Source organism: Antechinus flavipes, chromosome 5, assembly GCF_016432865.1.
Source record: "Antechinus flavipes isolate AdamAnt ecotype Samford, QLD, Australia chromosome 5, AdamAnt_v2, whole genome shotgun sequence".
NCBI lineage: Eukaryota > Metazoa > Chordata > Mammalia > Dasyuromorphia > Dasyuridae > Antechinus > Antechinus flavipes.
Genome location: NC_067402.1, coordinates 13,466,522 through 13,484,946, shown reverse-complemented (window position 1 = coordinate 13,484,946; position 18,425 = coordinate 13,466,522). Strand labels below are relative to the sequence as shown.

Here is an 18,425-nt window from a genome sequence, read left to right as displayed (position 1 = left end):
AAAGCGGCCCGAGAGGGAGGGTCGGTCCCTCCCACGCAAAGGTTGGGCCGGAGGCGGGGCGGCCACGGCCCGGGGAGACCCTGTTTGGTGCCCCAGGGCGGTCACAAGCACCAGAAAACGTGGCTCGGCCCCGCGTCGGCCCCGAATTGTTCTCTAAGTTGGGCTCCTGACAGTGGGTCACAGATCCTTGTCTTAGGAGGCGATCCCTGCCCACAATTCGGCTCTCACATAGGCCGGGAAGCTCAGGGAGCCCCGGGCCGCGGAACCACTGACCCCTAAGTGGCCCGCGCCTCCTTTCAGAAGAAATCCTGGACACCCCGAAGGGACAGGACTTGGTGGGAGGAAGGTGCCGGCTCCTGGGCCATGCAGGCCATTTTGGTCATTATCAATTGCTTGTAAGAGCTCCCAGGCTGACCAGACTAAAAGAAGGGACCAGATGGGAGCTACTTCCATCCCTGTAACTGATACACAATAAAGAGAAGTGAACTTTTACTTTATGCGACTCCTATTATTAACAAAACTTGTAAAAATGAACTTTGATTTGGTGCATTTTATGCAGCTGAACGAAAACCCAAACCCACACCCACACCTAGTGTGTTAAAAAAGTAGCCATCTTGCAGATCATTCGGACCACGTTAACCCGTAGTCAATACTGCAAGCGGATAGGCTTTTGAGGAAGGAACATTTTCGGAATGTACAATGACAAATTCTACAGTATGGGTCTGTTCGTCGACTATACTGTTCTCCTTTTTAATTTCTGAAATTAGGAACTGAGAATAGTAACATCATTGAATACAATGAAAATTAAAATACAAATGTATTTTTACAAACTTAAGAAACAGATGCTAATTGAGCACAATCTTTATAACCTGGAAAAGGTGAAAGGGAGTCCAGTCTCCCTCACACGAGGATTTTCTATCAGATGTGAACAGTGATGACCGATGACTTACATGACTCCCTAAAGGCAAAAAAGCAGCAGCTAATTGTTAATGGGAAGAGCTTCGTGGAAAGGATTCCCAAAGATGGGATCGGCCGGGTCGTGGCAGATGTGGAAAAGACATCAAGTTTCGAAAGCTGAAATATGGAAAAGACATTAAGTCTTGAAGGTTGACATTTCACAGTTTCAGAGACTACTGGTAGAGCTTATCTTGGGTGAACTCTGTCTTCTAAGAAGAGATCAATAATGGTTGAATGCAGTACAAAGCTTAACCACTGACGCACACAGTATAGTTATCAATGTCATCCTAGGCAGTCTAGAAGTAAGTTTTAAACTGCTTTTTATTTTACTGAAAGTGGAGATGGCAAGACAGACTTCTTTTAACCCACGAGTGCTGCAGGAGGTATTTTAGCGATAAAACAAAGGACCTAAGCTCCAAATGTTGAGTTTCCAACATAACACGGTAACGTAAAAGGAATTAAATCGATTTTGCACCCCCTTAGCGAAGAGTTGGACAGACGTGATTTGGAGTTCTATTTGCAACGTGTGGCTGTGCATGCACCATATCTAAGTTAGGACTAAATGTGCTTGCCAACTTTTAGAATGGAATACATCTGGCATTGACAAATGAACAAGCAGCATTTCCTTAATATTTGAGCAAATCTAAGTAAAAACCAAGTTGTTCCATCAAAGCACCTTGGCTTGGACTCAACCGCTGCTATGATTTTAGCAGAAGCTGTAAATTATACCAGGTAGCACAGTGCCTTCATTGAGAACCGAGTTATCTGTCTTTTCATCGTGATCTAATCTCACAACTCTATGCTCACATCTGGACCTGAAAAGCTGCGAGGACAAGCGAGCTTGATCAGCAAGCTATATTTTCATGGAGGACTTACAACATTGGCTAGATTGTGAAGGAAAAAAACCCACATAAAACCAGCATTTAATAGGGATTTTACTTCAATTACAAATTTTGAGTTTTAAAAAAGGTAACAAAAATGTCAGAAGGAAGCACAAGGGGGGCAATTGGTTTCAAAGACTCAGAAAATATCCTGTCCGTGAGAATTCTTCATGTTTCAAGAGTTTCTTCATTTGCTCCACAGGTATCGACCACACAAATCAAACAGCTGGTTACAGGGAAAGCTCGGACTTTGGAGTTGGCTACCCACTTGTCTGTTTCAGTATTATATTCAAGGATGTGTCCTAAACGACCCACACCCTGGAAACCCGCCAAGACATAAACTATGGAACCGACCGCTGCACATTTCACCGTTACGCCCTTCCACGGCATTGGGGACACCATCTTCCATTCATTCAGCTTAATATCATAATATTCCACGTTGTCCAGACCACCTTTGAAAGACGGAAATGAGAAATTACTATAGCTGATCAGAAGGAATAATTCCAATTCCATAAATATTTCTTATAAGGCCTCTAAATACCAAACACATTTATAAAGATATTTCAACTTACATAACTTTTCTTAGGTTAGAATCATACAAGTATTTGCTTTAGTGCTTTTTAAAATGAAGAGACATCGCATTTAGGGCAGAATCAGATACTGAAAATCTCTGAAAACAATCAGTGGCATTTTATTATTGTCCAACTCGAATAAGTATCCAGAGTTTCTATAACATGCTTTCTATCTCAATGTATTTATGTTGATATTTAAATATAGCTTAAAACTTATTTGAATATTATTTCTTTCACTTTGCCATTTAGAGTTTTGTTCACATTCAAAGTTTGTCCATAGGATTTAAGCTAATTTTTTTTTTCTGGTGAAGCGATTGGAGTTGTGACTTGCCCAGTCATACAGCTAGTAAGTATTAAGTGTCTGAGGCTGGATTTGACCCCAGGGATAGTGCTCTATCCACTGTGCCATCTAGCTGCCCTTCCAACTAAATTTTTAAATAGAGAAACACGCTCAGAAGAGATAAGAAGAAAAAATTAATATTTAAACATCCAGTTAAAAAACAGTGCCCTGCCATATAGGATTAGCAGGAGAAACAATGCCTATTGCCAAGGGTTGTATTAATTATATTAGGTTTTGTAAACTATTTCTTCAGTGTGTGTGTGCGTGGGCACACAACAGTGGGCAGGAAACATAAACAGAGAAAAATAAGGCTGGATATGGGAGGGGTGGGCTGGTGGTGGTGTAGTCTGAGCACCGTGTAACCTATGAAGAGCTTATATGCTCCACTGATAGCCCCAGGAGTCATGAGGAAAAAAGAGGGGCTCCCCACAATCCGGTGGGCCATCTGATGTGAACTTATAAGGGAAGGCACAGAGGAGAGTCGCCTTAGACTGGAAGGCTCGGGTGGCCCATGATCCGTATCACGAGGCAATACCGGACAGCAGCCATGACATCCCCAAACCACTGGAGTATTGGGGGTATTGCCCACTTTTTCTTCCCAGGGGAAACTGCTGTGCAGTGATCACTTCCGAAATTCGGTGTCCCCATCCCGCAGGCCTGACCTCCATGAAGGGCAAGGTTGCCAGGGGGGAGGAAGAAACCATGCACAAAGCAGGTATGGCCTACAAGGCAGGACCCCATGACTGTTGGGTACAAGGTAGACATGAGATGGGGAATCCTTCCTTTCAGCATTAATCCCTGCCCATGTTTCCCAGAACTCCTTTCCTTCATTAACTACAGAGTTGCATCATTCTATTTTGCAAGCAGCTCTTTTTTTTCATGATTTTTTCCCCTGGAATATTGCAGGCTTAGACCAGATTCAGTTGACCTTTACAATGCAAATATTTTACCCAAGTTTTCATTTGAAAATGATCTCCTAATTCTATCTCTGTTCTGTGAAGGACTACAAGGCAAGCTTCATGCTTTTAGATGAGACACCTTGGTCCTCTAAAAGGAGGAAGCCTGCGGGCCGAGCTGCCGTTCCTGGGCAGAGCGGGCAGGAGTTAGTAAGTCAGATACCTAAGCCGTTCTGGCCGCCCACGGCAAATATCTTGTCTTTTACAAACACCAGTCCGTGATTCTTCCTGGCTTCAATCATTGGACACAGCTCCGTCCACCTGAGGAAAGAAAAGAAATGGACTTCTGAGTGTTTGGATCAGAGTGAAAAAAAAAGGATTTTTATTCTCTTCTATGAGAAAAAAAAGGCAGTTATTTTCAGATAGTTATCTACCAAGCTCCTCGATTACTCTTCGCTGGTAAGGGTACGAAACTGTACGGCGCAGAGGCCCATGGCTGCTCTATCTCAGGCCTGAGGTTGTGCTGTCCCCGCTATTCTGGTATCATGGCTGACCTGTGTCCTGGGCGTGGCTGACCTGGGAGTCACATACAGATGTAGACTTACTTGAAGAAAATCCAGCATAAAAAATAAACAAAAATACAATTTCCCAAAGCAAACAGAGAAGGACGTGATTATTCATTAGTACAAAAGGACTTCTTGCATCAGAAAAAAAGATTTGCTAGCAGATTCTTTCCACGTGATGTTGTCCTTCTTGAAGTCCTTTTATATAACCCTTTTGTATCATTACTATTTTTGATTCTGGTGAAGTAGGTCAAGACACCACAGCAATGGCTCTGGAGTCATAAGAAATTGTAATTTAAATCCATGCTCAAGACACATATCTGATGTATGACTGAAAGTAGGTCATTCTCACTTAACTTCTCTGAACCTCAGTTTCTTTACATGTAAAATGGGAATACTAACTGTACCACCTATCTTGCAGGGTTGTAATGAAAGCATCTTGTAAAGTTCTAGAATTATGAATTCACTGAGGCAGGGAATAGAGGCGAGATGATAGTGCTACCATTTTAACTTTTTTTTCTTTCTACATATATTTTCAAGTTTATTTATTTTTAATGCACATTGTTTTTTGAATCATGTTGGAAAAGAAAATTCAGAGCAAAAGTGAAAAACCATGGGAGAAGAAAAAAAAAACAGGAAAAAAGAAGTGAACATAATATGTGTTGATTTACATTCAATTTTTTCTGGATGCAGATGGCATTTTCTCTCCAAAGTCTATTGGGATTGCTTTGGATAGCATTTTAACTTTGGAAAAGATCTTTGAGGTCATGAAGTCCAAGCCTCTTTTTTTCTAGATAAGAAAATGAGGTTTTAATGAAGAACACAACTTGCTAAATTGTCACAAAGTAAGTCAGTGGGACAAGCAAGGCTTGAATTCAAGATTTTTGTTCCTTTTCCAGGCCTTTACATGCTGAACCATACTGCTTCTCCAAATAGCTCTATTCTTATGTTTCTAGGATATTTGATGTCATTATTGTCAAAAGTCTCTCTGCCGACGCAGAGAACAACAGCCCCTATGCACACCAGGAAATGCCCTCTGTGAGTGGGGATGGCCAAAAAAAAAAAAAAAAAAAGTCATCCTCCTGAGGTTCTCGTTGTGATGAGCCTCTCCTAAATAGTAAAGCCTGTACTGGTGGGGTTCCAGTGGCAACACCCTTTTAGAACCCTTCACACCAAAATAAAACATTGGAGCAAGAGTCTTTAAATAGCAAGGCCATAGTACACATGGTAGAAACGAGCTGAACTACAAAAATTCAATTTGCATGCCCTCCCTCACAAAAAATTATACAAAGTGCACCGGTGTGTGCATGTGAATATATGTGTGCATGTGTGTATACATGTATGTGTGCGTCACTGTCTCCACTGTAGACTCAAAGATCAATAAATGTTACAAATATGATTCTTTCCATACACCATATGTAGTGCTTGGACCTGGCCCTTTTCTGATTTACAGAAAGTTGACTCCCAGAAGTTAACAGTTTGTGAATTTCTGTTTCTCACAAGTAGAAGCCAATTAGCTTAATTCCTTAGTTTAGGATTAAAATAATAATAATTAAAAAAAATATGATAATTTCAAACCTGTTCAGGAATATGTCAAAACAGGTAGAGAAATTTCATAAAAATTAACTTGGATGTTTTCATTGCCTTTTAGAAGTGAAATTAGGTTCACAGATGATGTTTTTTTCCTTTGGATAACTAGATCAGATAATGTGTTCATAGTATTTTTGTATTTGTGAAAATCTAAGTACTCTTTTAAAAAATATTGAATTTTATTTCAACACACATGCTTTTAAATTGCAGAACAGCACTTAGGTGCCATATGTTTAAAATATTCTCTATACTGAATAAATGTAATTGGTTTCCAAAATTCTTAGGGCTATATGATCCCTAAGTAATTGAAAAACCAATAATGGCCTTGGAAAAGAGATCATGAAGTGGACCTCCTCCTCTTGGAAAGACAAGGGAACTCTAGGGCAGGATGCCTGAAAATTATTAGATGAGCTCATTGAACTGGGAGCTTTTGCTTAACTGGTTTTCCTTATTATAAGGATGGGGCTGAGTTCTAGCATGAGGAGGGGGAAGGTTTCCAAAAACGTCTGATGCCAAAACAAAAGGCATCAGTAAAACTTATTTAAAAATAAAATAAAAACAAAACTAGTAGGGATACGGATCTTCATAGATCTCCTCTTCAGTAAGGAGGACTGTAGCTTGGTTTAAATTAAATGGGTGGAAAGGAGGACAGCTTGATTGTGAAGGTGTCTATGATGACGTTAGCCCAGAAGAGGTGCTGATTTTCCTAAAATCTTCCTCAATTTAAGCACAGGCTATCTGACTGTATCGCTTCCCTGACTTGTTTCTTAACTCTTACTTCATCATTAACCTGAAACCAATCTCTCCAAAACCCAACAGTGATCTCTTAATTGCTAAATCAAAAGGCTTCTTGTCAGTCCTCTCCTTCTGGACTTCCCTGCAGCATCTGCCAGATCACCCTCGTTCCCTGCAGAGTCTCTCTGGGATGTCCCAACACTATTCTTTCCTAGTCCTTCTCCTCTCTGACATCAATCCCCAAGGGTTCGGCGTTCTTTACGCAGACGATTTCCCAATCACGTAGACAAATCGGCGGGGCCACTTTCTCTACATGGTGGGTTGTCCTCCGTGCCCTCCCAACCAGTGACTCTCGGCTTCTGCAGAAGGTCCTTCCTAGTTATTGTCTCCTCCACTGCTAAGTAAGTTCCCGAAGGACGGGGGCCATCTTTTTTGCCTTTCTTTGTATTTGTGGTTGCTCTTCAGTCTATCCAACCCCATCTGGGGTTTTCCTGGCAAAAATAGTGGAGTGGTTTATCGTTTCTTTCTCCAGCTCATTTGACACATGAAGAAACCGAAGCAAACAGGGTTAAGTGACTTGCGTAGGGTCGCTAGTAAGTGTCTGAGGCTACATTTGAACTCTGGAAGATGAATCTTCCTGCCTCCCGGCCAGGCAGGCACTCTATTCACTGTACCCCCTAACTGCCCCTTTCTTTGTATAGCCAGTTCTTAGCAGAGGGCCTGAGACAAAGTGAGCTTAAAGAAATTCATTAATTTATCTAGAAATTTAGCTAAAGAAATTTAGATTCCCCATTAATGCCAGGAGAAATAGAAATTCCTCAGCCTGGCATTTAAAGCCCTTCACAAACTATTTATAATATTATTATCATGGCTTTTCTTCATTCTATGGACAAATGGAACTGGCCTTTCTGCTGTACTTTACGCCTGACATTCCATTTCTTGTCTTGGTATACCTCTGTCTAAATTGTTCCCCATGCCAGGAATGTAAATGTATTCTCTCAAGCAAGTAACGGGGAAAAAACCAAAACAAAAATTTGCAGCCAATTTCTTTGATAAAAAATTTACATCAAAAATACATAAAGAACTGATGCAAATTTATAGGAACGAGTACCATTTCCCCATAGACATATAATCAAAATCTATGAACAGCAAGCAAGATAGCCAATAGTCATATTAAAAAATGCTCCAAATTTCTAAGAATCAGAAAAATGAAAATTAAAGCAATTCTGAGGCATGATCTCTTATACAAAGATGATGGGGAAAAAGAGAAATGCCAATTGTTGGGGGATTGTGAAAAAAAGGGCACACTAATGTGCGACGGACAGAATCACAAACTCGTCTGGTTATTTTGGAAAACGATTTGGGTCTATGCTCATAAAGTCATTAACTTCATCCATTATACATTAAACTGCATGCTTCAGTCCGGTGATGCTGCTGCTAAGGCTGGACCCTCCAAAAAGCTGAAGAAAGAGGAAAAGGGCCTAACTATTAAAAATATTTATGCAGCATTTTTTCACGAGAGCAAAAAATTGGAAACTAAGGGAGTTGTCATCAATTGGGGAATTGGGGAATATGCCGTATGAACGTAATGGAATACGACTCTGTCAGAAGAAATGACAAAGGGATAGTGTCCGAGAGACCAGGGATAATTTGTATGAAACGATGCAGAGCCAGACAAGCAATATTTACAAATAAATGACATTGCACGGACAAACAACTCGGAAAAACAAAACAACTCTGACCAAAGCCAGGCCCCAGCACAAGGGCAAGGGCTGGTGTTGAAACCTGGCCCCTCTCTCCTGATGGAAGCGATGGATTTAAGAGGCAGAATACATACAATTTTGAACATGGCTAATGTGGGAACTAGTTTTTCTCAAGTCTGCATGTCCATTTGTGAGAGAATGTTTTCGATGGGGAAGCAAGGTAGGAGAAAGAGAAAACAAAGTTCTTGATCAATACGTACGTCTCTGTGGAAGGATCATAAACTTCACAGGAATTCAAGACTCTTCCAGAAACATTGTTCCCTAAACTTCCACCGCAAACATAGATGAGACCATTGGCTTCCACCATTCCGTGGCTGCAGCGCTGAGTCAGCATGCTTGGCTTTGTGTGCCAGCTTTCCGTTCTGGTATCATAGCATTCAAACAAGTATAAAGCAGAGTTTCCTTTAAGAGAAAAAGGCCCCATCAGTGTTTATTTCACTTAGGTTAGTAATCACGCGTGAATTCAGAGTTTAGCGAGCCAAATCATTAGTGACTGGAGGGAAGAATTTAAGGTTTGGGAATCAGTTTATTCCAAAGCCACAAAAATTTCATGTATTTCAGCAAAATGAGAAGAAAATTGTTCCTACATCACACGTTGTTTTTAGAGTGGCTAACTATGGTTAGACAAATGTTGGAAAATATGGGAAAGAGAATCTGTTGGGAAGACTGTTTTGTGGGTGGGTTGAGCTTCCGAAGAAGAATTTCACTGTTTAATTTTCAAAGAAAAGTTAAATATGCCTCCAAGCTAGTGGTCTGTGAAAGAAACTACCTAAACCAGCAATGTTTACATTGTACCAATGTACAAATGGAAGAAAAACAGTCCAAGTGAGCCCAGATGGTAAATCCACATCTAAAAAAATTAGGAAAGGAAAAAACCCTATTCAGTGGAATGCTAAGTCCTCTCATTTAGATTTCTTTATGGCACAGAACAAATCTTTGGTCCCTCCTAAAGCATGAGTGATGTCACATTTCCCTGTGGTCCTACCTTTGGTGATGGACCATGTTTGTCTGACACCCAAGATCATTACTGATCTACTCTGCTGGGGTAGGTTGTGTATTCGAAGCTAGTTTACCTCCCCCTACTCTGCATTTGAGCTGCAAATCCCTGGGGGTGAGACCCATACATTTCTCTTACTTTGCTGCGCTGCCTCCCTAGGACCACATGGACAGAGCCATTTCTGTCCTCCTCCATCCTACTCCGCCCTAGAACTCTGACTCCTCAGATGGCCCCACTAGCCCAGAGAATGTCATCTCCTGAAGATGGTTCACATCTGTCTCCCCATGACGGATGATGGTGAATAGTGGCAGACAGGAGGCACTTCAATAAATGTCTGTTGGAGGACTTGAATTTGGTTGGATCTGAATTCCTTCCCTACTTCTGGACTTTGCAAATATTAAGAGCAGAAAAGGAGTCAAACAGCCGCCAAAACGCTTAAATAGAAGAAACATCAACAGATTGCTTTTCAGGAAGTGCCGGGAAGGAAGCCTCAGCTCAAAGCATCTCTGATGGTTTTCCCCTGACTGTCAGGGCTCTTTTTTCTCTGTTGCACTGGTAATATGGTAGCCTCATCTCTCAGGCTCTTGGGGAACATCTAGAGACCCAGCAGCTTTTCCAAACAGCTGGTGCTGAAATCAGAAACCGGAGCCAGCTGATGAGGTGGCTGGGAGGGTGCAGAAGGGCCTCATGAAGAAGGGAGAGACCTGCAACACTAGAGGGCAGCTCTGGGCTATCGCCCCACGTGGGGCGATTGCAGGACTTACAATCACTGGACAGGCAGAAGGCCATTCTGTCCCCCCTCCTCACCCCCACGATGGAACAATTGATGGTTTGAAACTCTCCCACATAAGACAAAGCTACAAGGGGAATGGAAGAAGAGCCCGACAGGGGAAATGCATGTCTGGAGTGGAACACTAGAACTGAAAACCGTAAGGTAGCAATGTAGCATCACGTTTTCAGGTGGTGCTTAATAAATGCCTTATTAGAAGAACCTTGGGTAGTTCATTGGTTGTAGGAAGCTGTGGCCTTTTCTGAGAGGGAGCTGTCAAAATCTGGCTTATTAATCAAGCTGGCTCTAAACAACAACAACGGAGCAGCTCCTCTCGGAGACATGTCCACCAAAGCACTCCAGACATCAGAAAATCACATCAACCCTCTCCCCCGGTTCTTACCCACTTCTGAGCCTCCAGATGTGTAAATCTTGCCTTCGGCAGCACAGGCCGCTAGGCTATCTCGGGGTGCCGGCGGTCCCAGTTTGGAATACCAGCTGTCCTTGACTACATTATAGCAATCCATCCGTTTTATAGGGAAGAGCTGAGACCCTCCCAAAATGTAAACTACATTGTCCCAGAAGACGCAAGCTGCATCTCTGCGCTTTTCAAAGGGGCAGCGGATGTCTGTCCAGCTGTAATCCTGTAATGGGAGAGAAGAAGATTCGGTTTGATGAGGGTCAGTGAACAGTGTCCAAATTTCCAAATTAACCTACACAATGTTGTATGAAAAAAAACCCAAGCCCAAGAATTCAATTTCAACTGCAATGATTCCTTGAGAATGGCTGTTAATTCAAGGGGGGGGGGTCCCTACTTCCACTCTGAAGTAGATTTGGTGAAGAATTTTAGATCTATCACCCCTCTTCCTGTTTTCTGCTTATAATAATGACTAAAACACTCATGGTACAAACATCTTCAGTTTTCTAAAGTAAATTCCCTCCCAGATCTTCCTACTTCCTTCCCAAAGGACACAGACCCTTGGAAGCTCTTCAGATAACAGAACCAGATTGCAAGCTTGCAATGAGGCTTGAAGATAAAAGAAGAAGCAGGAGCTCGCCTTGACTTCCTCAAGCACCTTGCTGGTGGGGTTACCTACCTCCAGTCTCTCTCCACTGATATTTATTCTCTACTCAGCTGCCAAGGTGACCTTCTGAGAGCGCAGGTCTCCTTATGTCACTCTCCCCTTCAATCAACTGCATTAGCTTTCTATTCCTCCCAGAATCAGGAAATCCTTTAAAGTTCAAAGACCATCATGATTTGCCCTCCCATCTCCCTTTCCAGTCTTCTTGTACCTTACATCCTACCTAGTACTCTGTCTTCCAATGATGATGGCCTCCTTCTTAGCCTTTAAACCAGAGACTCCATTTTCCCTGGCAGTGTCCCATGCCTGGAATCTCCCCCTTCCTCCCCGCCCTTCACTTCTGCCTCCTAGCTCTATTAAAGTCTTAGCTCAAACTCACCTACAGCATGCCTTTTTTTTTTTTTTTGACATCTCTTTATTCTAATGAATCTTTTTGCTATCTCTTTAATTCTCTGTTAATTATGTCTACTTATCTGTTCTATAGCTTGTTTATGCATAATATGTTTTGCATGTTGGTGAACTCCTTGAGAGTAGAGACCACACAGTCAAAGGTTCTGATAAAGGCCTCATTTCCAAAATATAGAGAGAATTGACTCTAATTTATAAGAAATCAAGCCATTCTCCAATTGATAAATGGTCAAAGGATATGAACAGACAATTCTCAGACAAAGAAATTGAAACTATTTCTAGCCATATGAAAAGATGCTCCAAATCATTATTAATCAGAGAAATGCAAATTAAGACAACTCTGAGATCCCACTACACACCTGTCAGATTGGCTAGAGTGACAGGGAAAGATAATGCGGAATGTTGGAGGGGATGGGGGAAAACAGGGACACTGATACATTGTTGGTGGAATTGGGAACACATCCAGCCATTCTGGAGAGCAATTTGGAACTATGCTCAAAAAGTTATCAAACTCTGCATACCCTTTGATCCAGCAGGGCTGGATGTTTGGGGATCAATGAGGGGCCATCCAGCTGGCATGATGTGGGTCACTGGGGGGATGCTCTGCTTGTCATGTACCAAACCTTATGATCTTCTAGCATCCTAATAATGGAAATATTACTTAATACACGGGGAGCCTCCAAAGGCTAAAATTCTAATTCTGGGATTCCCACAGCCCAGTAGGGCTTATACCCCAAAGAGATACTAAAGAAGGGAAAGGGACCTGTATGTGCCAAAATGTTTGTGGCGGCCCTGTTTGTAGTGGCTAGAAGCTGGAAATTGAATGGATGCCCATCAATTGGAGAATGGCTGGGTAAATTGTGGTATATGAATGTTATGGAATATTATTGTTCTGTAAGGAATGACCAGCAGGATGAATACAGAGAGGACTGGCGAGACTTACATGAACTGATACTAAGTGAAATGAGCAGGACCAGGAGATCATGATATACCTCAACAACGATACTGTTTGAGAATGTATTCTGATGGAAGTGGATCTCTTCAACAAAGATCTAACTCAGTTTCAATTGATAAATGATGAACAGAAGCAGCTATACCCAGAGAAGGAATACTAGGAAATGAGTATAAGCTATTTGCATTTTTGTTTTTCTTCCCAGGTTATCTTTACCTTCTGAATTCAATTCTCCCTGTGCAACAAGAGAACTGTTCGGTTCTGCACATATATATTGTATCTAGGATATACGGTGACCTATTCAATATGTATAGGACTGCTTGCCATCTGGGGGAAGGGGTGGAGGGAGGGAGGGGAAAAGTCAGAACAGAAGTGAGTGCAAGGGATAATGTTGTAAAAAAATTACCCAGGCATGGGCTCTGTCAATAGTTATTTAAAAAAAAAAGAGAGAGAGAGAGAGTAGAGACTACATTTTTATATTTCTGTTCATCTCCATCACTTAGCACAGTGCCTGGTATATAATAGGAACTTAATTTAATAAAAATTTTCTGTCTATTTGGATATTCATTATTAACAATTATTGATGTTTTCATTAATGTTGATAATAGCATTTATATAATGCTTCAAAGTTTGTAAAGCAGTTTAGAATTCTTGTTTATTTTGTCCTCACAACAATCTGATGTGCTAGATGTTATGGTTATGCCTTTTTTACAATTGAGAAAATTGAGGAACACATGACTTGCTTAGGGTCCCACAGCTAGTATCTGAGGCCAAATCTCCAAGTCAAGAGCTTGAGCTACTGCAACCCCCAGCTGCTAGTGTCTATTGGATCCTGGAAGCTAACGTTTAGCTGAGGAGGGGGTGACATGGTCAGACCTGTTCTTCAGGAAGATCACTCTGGATGCCTGCCAGGCTGGCCCAGGAGAGTCTTCCATCAGCCGTGACACAAAGAGATGTTTGGGGACCAATGAGGGGCCATCCACCTGGCGTGACGTGGGCCACTGGGGGGGATGCTCTGCTTGTCATGTACCAAACCTTATGATCTTCTAGCATCCTAATGATGGAAATGTTACTTAATATATGGGGAGCCTCCAAAGGCTAAAATTCTAATTCTGGGTTTCCCACAGAGATTCTAGAAGAGTTGCTGCCCCTCTCTTTGTCTTGCCCAGAAGCCATCAAAGGGTCATGATCAGGCTCAGTTTAGGCAGCAGGTGGGGAGAGCACTGACTCTGGGTTGAAGGTGAGTTCAAATCTAGCCTCAGACACTTAGTAGTATGTGACCTCTGGTAAATCATTTAAGTTCTGTTTGCCTTCGTTGCCTCAATGATAGAAAAGGAGCTGATAAGAGCATCTAGCTTGCAGAGTTGTTGTATCGAAGGAGATAATATTTTGAAAGCCCTCAGCCCAGTGCTTGGCTCAAAGCAGGTACTCTATAAATATAAGCCATCATCATCATCATCATCATCATCATCATCATCATCATCAGAAGAAGAAGAAGAAGAAGAAGAATGAGAATATACATGATGTTAAGTGAAGTATAAGTAATGCTGCTCAAAGTGAGCTGTCCCTCTGTGTCGAAGGAATTAATTCTCATTTCCTCCAAAAATTCACTCTCCATCTAATCTGGCTAAGGAAACCATGAGAAAAACACAGCAAAACCAATTTCACGAGTAGAGCATGATGTTGACAAGGTGCTCTTCCATTCAACTGCTTGAAAGCATTGATTTCTTTCTGGAGTTCGCTCAAAGAGCTAACATTTGGGGGTTTTTTTTGATTCAACTAATGAAACTCTCAAGACAACTCACCTCTCTTCCAGTTTCACCCTAATCTCTTCCACCTTAATTGATGGTGGTCAGGAAATTTAACTTTAAAAAGTTATTCTGAAGTTCCAACTTGACAATTAAATATAATTGCCTAGATCCTGAAAGTGACAAAAGTTTTTCTTTGCCAATAATGTGTTTGGTTGCTTTTAGCCTGAACAAGTGAGGTAATAGTTATGGAGGCACTTTGAAAAATGTCAAGGGTTATGTAAATAGCAGATAGTATTATTAAGGCCCAAAGAGACAAATCAATGTTTGTATTTGAGGTGAAATAATTCTCTGTGATCAAAGGAGAGAATGAACAGTTATCTGCAGAATGTGGTTATGCTGCAAAGACTAGAATTCAACTGATATGCTCTAACAAATGAAACACAGGAAAATGATAAAAATATAATCAGGGAAAGGCAAACACATTTACTCTTGCAACTTGATCTCCTGCAGCTTTCCTGTATCTAGAGATCCCCAGTATAGAATCTTTAGAACATGGGTTGCAGCTAAAGACCATATGCTACGATCTGACTAATTTGATATGAACCAAGCAAAATGAAATGTTGTCTCTGAATGGATTATCTCTCTAGTAAAGAGATTGGAAATGATTCATTGCAGAAAAAGCTACTAGAATGCAGTTATTCAAAATGGAAATTTAAGAAATCCCCAAGGAAAAGAAAACCAGTAAGGAGGTAGAAATGGTGGGAGCAATTGAGGAGGAGGGAGAAAAGGGAGAAGAGAAGAAAGAAGTTATCTTCCTCCCACCTCAACTTTTTGCATCACTCTATATCTGTGTGGAGCTCATATTGTACATGAGGAAATGAAATAATAACATATGGCAATATATGATCAAGTGGCTTGTGGCCTTGACTGCATGTGGAAATTCAGAAATGGGGAAAACAATCATGGCTTGGGGTTAGTCCGGGAAGGTACCATCAAAGAGAGGGGCCATGAGCTTGGCCCTGACAAAAGGGGAAGATATGGAGTATTCAAAAGTGGGGGGGAGATCCAAGATACACAGGAAACAACTACCACATACGACAAAATGCCCCTCCCCAACGGATGAGTTGGCAAAGGACATAAATAAACAAGTTCTCAAAAGAATAAACGATTACTCTGAATCACTATAAAGGAGGAATAACAAATACAACAAACAAAGCTGTTTCACTTTACACCCAGATAACTGGCCAAGATGACAAATGCAGATATTAAAACACTAAAAAATGCTTATTGTTGTTGGCAACGTGGGTTGTGGAAAGACTGGCGCACCAAGGCAAGATTGGTGAAGCTGAAAATCTGATTGAAATTATGCATCTAAAATTACTCAAATGTTTACACCAGCTGAACCGGAGATTCTATTGAAAGGTTCCACAGTGTAAAGGTTCCATATGCATCAAGATATTTCGAGTAGCAGTTTTTGGTTTTTTTGGTAGGAGCAATGAATTGGAAAGAGGATGTCACTTTGAGTGAAAAATGGCCAAATAAATTGTGGTACATTAATTTACACTGGAGTTTGTCTATATTTATGTGAATATCACAAATAAAGTACAATATATAATATAGTTTTATAATTAATAAAAGTGTTACCTTTGAAGACAGAAATGGTCTTCTGGTGTCAGTTTTTTGGACCAACTCCAAATGTTTCCAGTAAGGTGACAGAGCTGGTTCTGAAAACCTACTCTCCTTATTCTTACTTGCTAAGTCCATGAAAGAGTTAATGAACAGTCAAGGAGGAAGAATATGCTCATCTTGAAATGGAAGTCTTCCAAGGCAAGGTAGAGTCTTAGGGACTCTGGAGGTGGTTGAGTAAAATTAGGCTTAATTAACAACAGCATGCAAATGGGCCACTTCCCACTAGTTTAAAAGATTAGCAAAAGGTCAAAGGGGATAACAGGACTTAGCTCTAGGTGATTAGCAATTAAGAGCCACAGGTAAGATAATAAATCATGAAAGGCTCTTTCCTTGCCCCATCCATTAAAGTACTCAGTTTTAAATACAGTCTTTGGAAGCCAAATCTTGAAGCAGCTTGTGAAGAGGGTATTAGGCACCTGGTCTTTTCTGAACAATTAACAATTGAACAATGAATGGAGAGGGAGGAGTTCTTCCATCCTCCTCTTCTCCACTTGCCACTTTGCTACCATGGGATGATGCTATGAAATGATTTTTAAATCTGGCTTTGGATCAGCCAGAGACATTATGACCTATTAGCTTTAAGCAATTATCCTGACGCCACAAATCCTCTCCCAGCCACAGATACTTCCAGGAGTGACTGATCTACCCCTGCCAGCTCTGCCTGCCCAGTCCGGTAGGTCTCTGGCAGACAATGCCTTCAGTTTTCAGCACTGCTGTCCTTGATGGAGAAAGGCTTTTAATTAAATTAACTTTGGGTCCCTTCCCCCCATTCCTCATTAAGCTTGCTGTATTAACAAAAATCTAGACAGCTGGAAATCACAGAATTCTCTATAGCATTAAAGAATAGGAAAAAAAAAAAAGGAATAGACTCAGTTCTGATTTCTTTAAATTAAAAAAAAAGTCCTCCAATTAGCTGATCGATACCAGATTAAAATCTTTGATAAAAGTATAGTTGGGGTCAAAGGATCAAGTGTTTTCCTTCCTTAGTGTGTATGTACTTTACTGTATGTAAAACTATCTACATATGTCCAAGTGCACATAATGTGTCATGCAGGTAAGTAAGTAAAATCCTCCCTCTACCTGTCTATGACCTCTAGTCCTGGGACCTGGCCCCCGAGAGGTTGTCTTCATGACCCTGAGACCAGCTTCCTATCCACGTGCCATGGAGCCTCTCAAAAGGGAGGACATCTCTTCTGGGAGAGGCACCTGGAAAGACTGGTTGGATGTAAGTGGGTGGAAGAAAACTGATGGAGTTCATCTTCATGGTATAACATTTCGACTCATAAGAGCGAGCCTTTTTTCCCCAAATCTGCTTCTCTGCAGAGGTGGAGGAACAACAGGTGGGGGACACTGCCAGGCAGGGATGTCAGACTTCTGTTGGCTGTTTGGCCTCCCCTCTGCCCTCTGGGAGGGGGCGAGGTGAAACAAGGGGAAACAGAAAGAATATAAAAACGAAAGACAAAAGTAAAAAAGTATTTCTTTTAAAAAAGGCATGAGCCTTTTGCATCTGATCAAGTGTGACTCACAAGAAAGAGTCCCACAATTCTACACGTCACGTAGAAAAGGAAAGTTTCCTAAAAGGTTGGGCAAAGAGCTGATAACGTTAATAGTAAACAGAAGGTGAAGGTACTGAATTTAATACAGCTCCTCAGTAAGTGAAGGACTACACTGGATTTCCCATTGAGGGATCCTTAAGGGTCAACCATGGTTCCTAACTGATACCTCGGGATGAGGTCATATATGGAAAGCCCTTGGTGTAGCTACAATGTAATCCAAGGCAACTTGGTGGGGCAGTGATGGAGGCTATGGAGACGGAGGCAGTGATGGAGGCTGTGGGGATGGAGGCAGTGATGGAGGCTGTGGGGATGGAGGCAGTGATGGAGGTTGTGGGGATGGGGGCAGTGGTGGCAGGATGGGGGCAGTGACAGTGGAGAGAGTGCTGTGTCTGGAGTCAGGAACAATCACATCTCAGACGCTTAGCAGTTGTGTGACCCTGGCCAAGGTACTGAACCTGTCTGCCTCAGTTTCCTCGACTTTAAAATGGGTATAATAATAATCCCACCTCCCAGGGTTGTTGTTAGGGTCCAGAGATCCTATTTGGAAAGCCTTCCAAAGTTGGCATTGAAATGCTTGTTCCCTTCCTCCCCTCTCTTCTGCTCTGCTTGAACACAATTCTGTTAGGAGGAAGGGTTTTTCTCTTAAGGGAAGGAGCAGTGATAAATATATTTTCTAAGAGCGTCAATAATTTTTTTAATTGAAGGAAACCAAAAGCAGCACAGATGGGAGCACAAGCCCCTCATCCAAGGAGGGATAGTTTCCTTTAATTGTGACGCCCAGAGAGAAGCCTGCAGCTCCTCACATAATCCTCCCTCTCGTTCTCTCCACCTTGAATGTTCATGTTTGTTGATGATGGGGCTCAGGCTAAGAGTTGCCCTTCATTAGGCCTCTCTGTCCCCCTGCCCCCGGGCCTCCGAGGCTCT

At 41.7% G+C, this 18,425-nt stretch overlaps 1 protein-coding gene across 1 annotated transcript in view; it reads right to left on the bottom strand.

Annotated features, from left to right (window-relative positions):
- Window positions 1-1,874: 1,874 nt before the first annotated feature.
- Window positions 1,875-18,425, bottom strand: part of KLHL7 (kelch like family member 7) — a 52,036-nt gene continuing 35,485 nt past the window's right edge. Inside the window, exons 8-11 of the mRNA XM_051961480.1 lie at window positions 10,467-10,707; window positions 8,498-8,699; window positions 3,870-3,967; window positions 1,875-2,290 (exon numbers count right to left, since the gene is read on the bottom strand). Of these exons, the coding sequence (XP_051817440.1) occupies window positions 2,007-2,290; window positions 3,870-3,967; window positions 8,498-8,699; window positions 10,467-10,707 (825 nt within the window). The 3' untranslated portion in view covers window positions 1,875-2,006. The remainder of the gene's footprint in view (window positions 2,291-3,869; window positions 3,968-8,497; window positions 8,700-10,466; window positions 10,708-18,425) is intronic.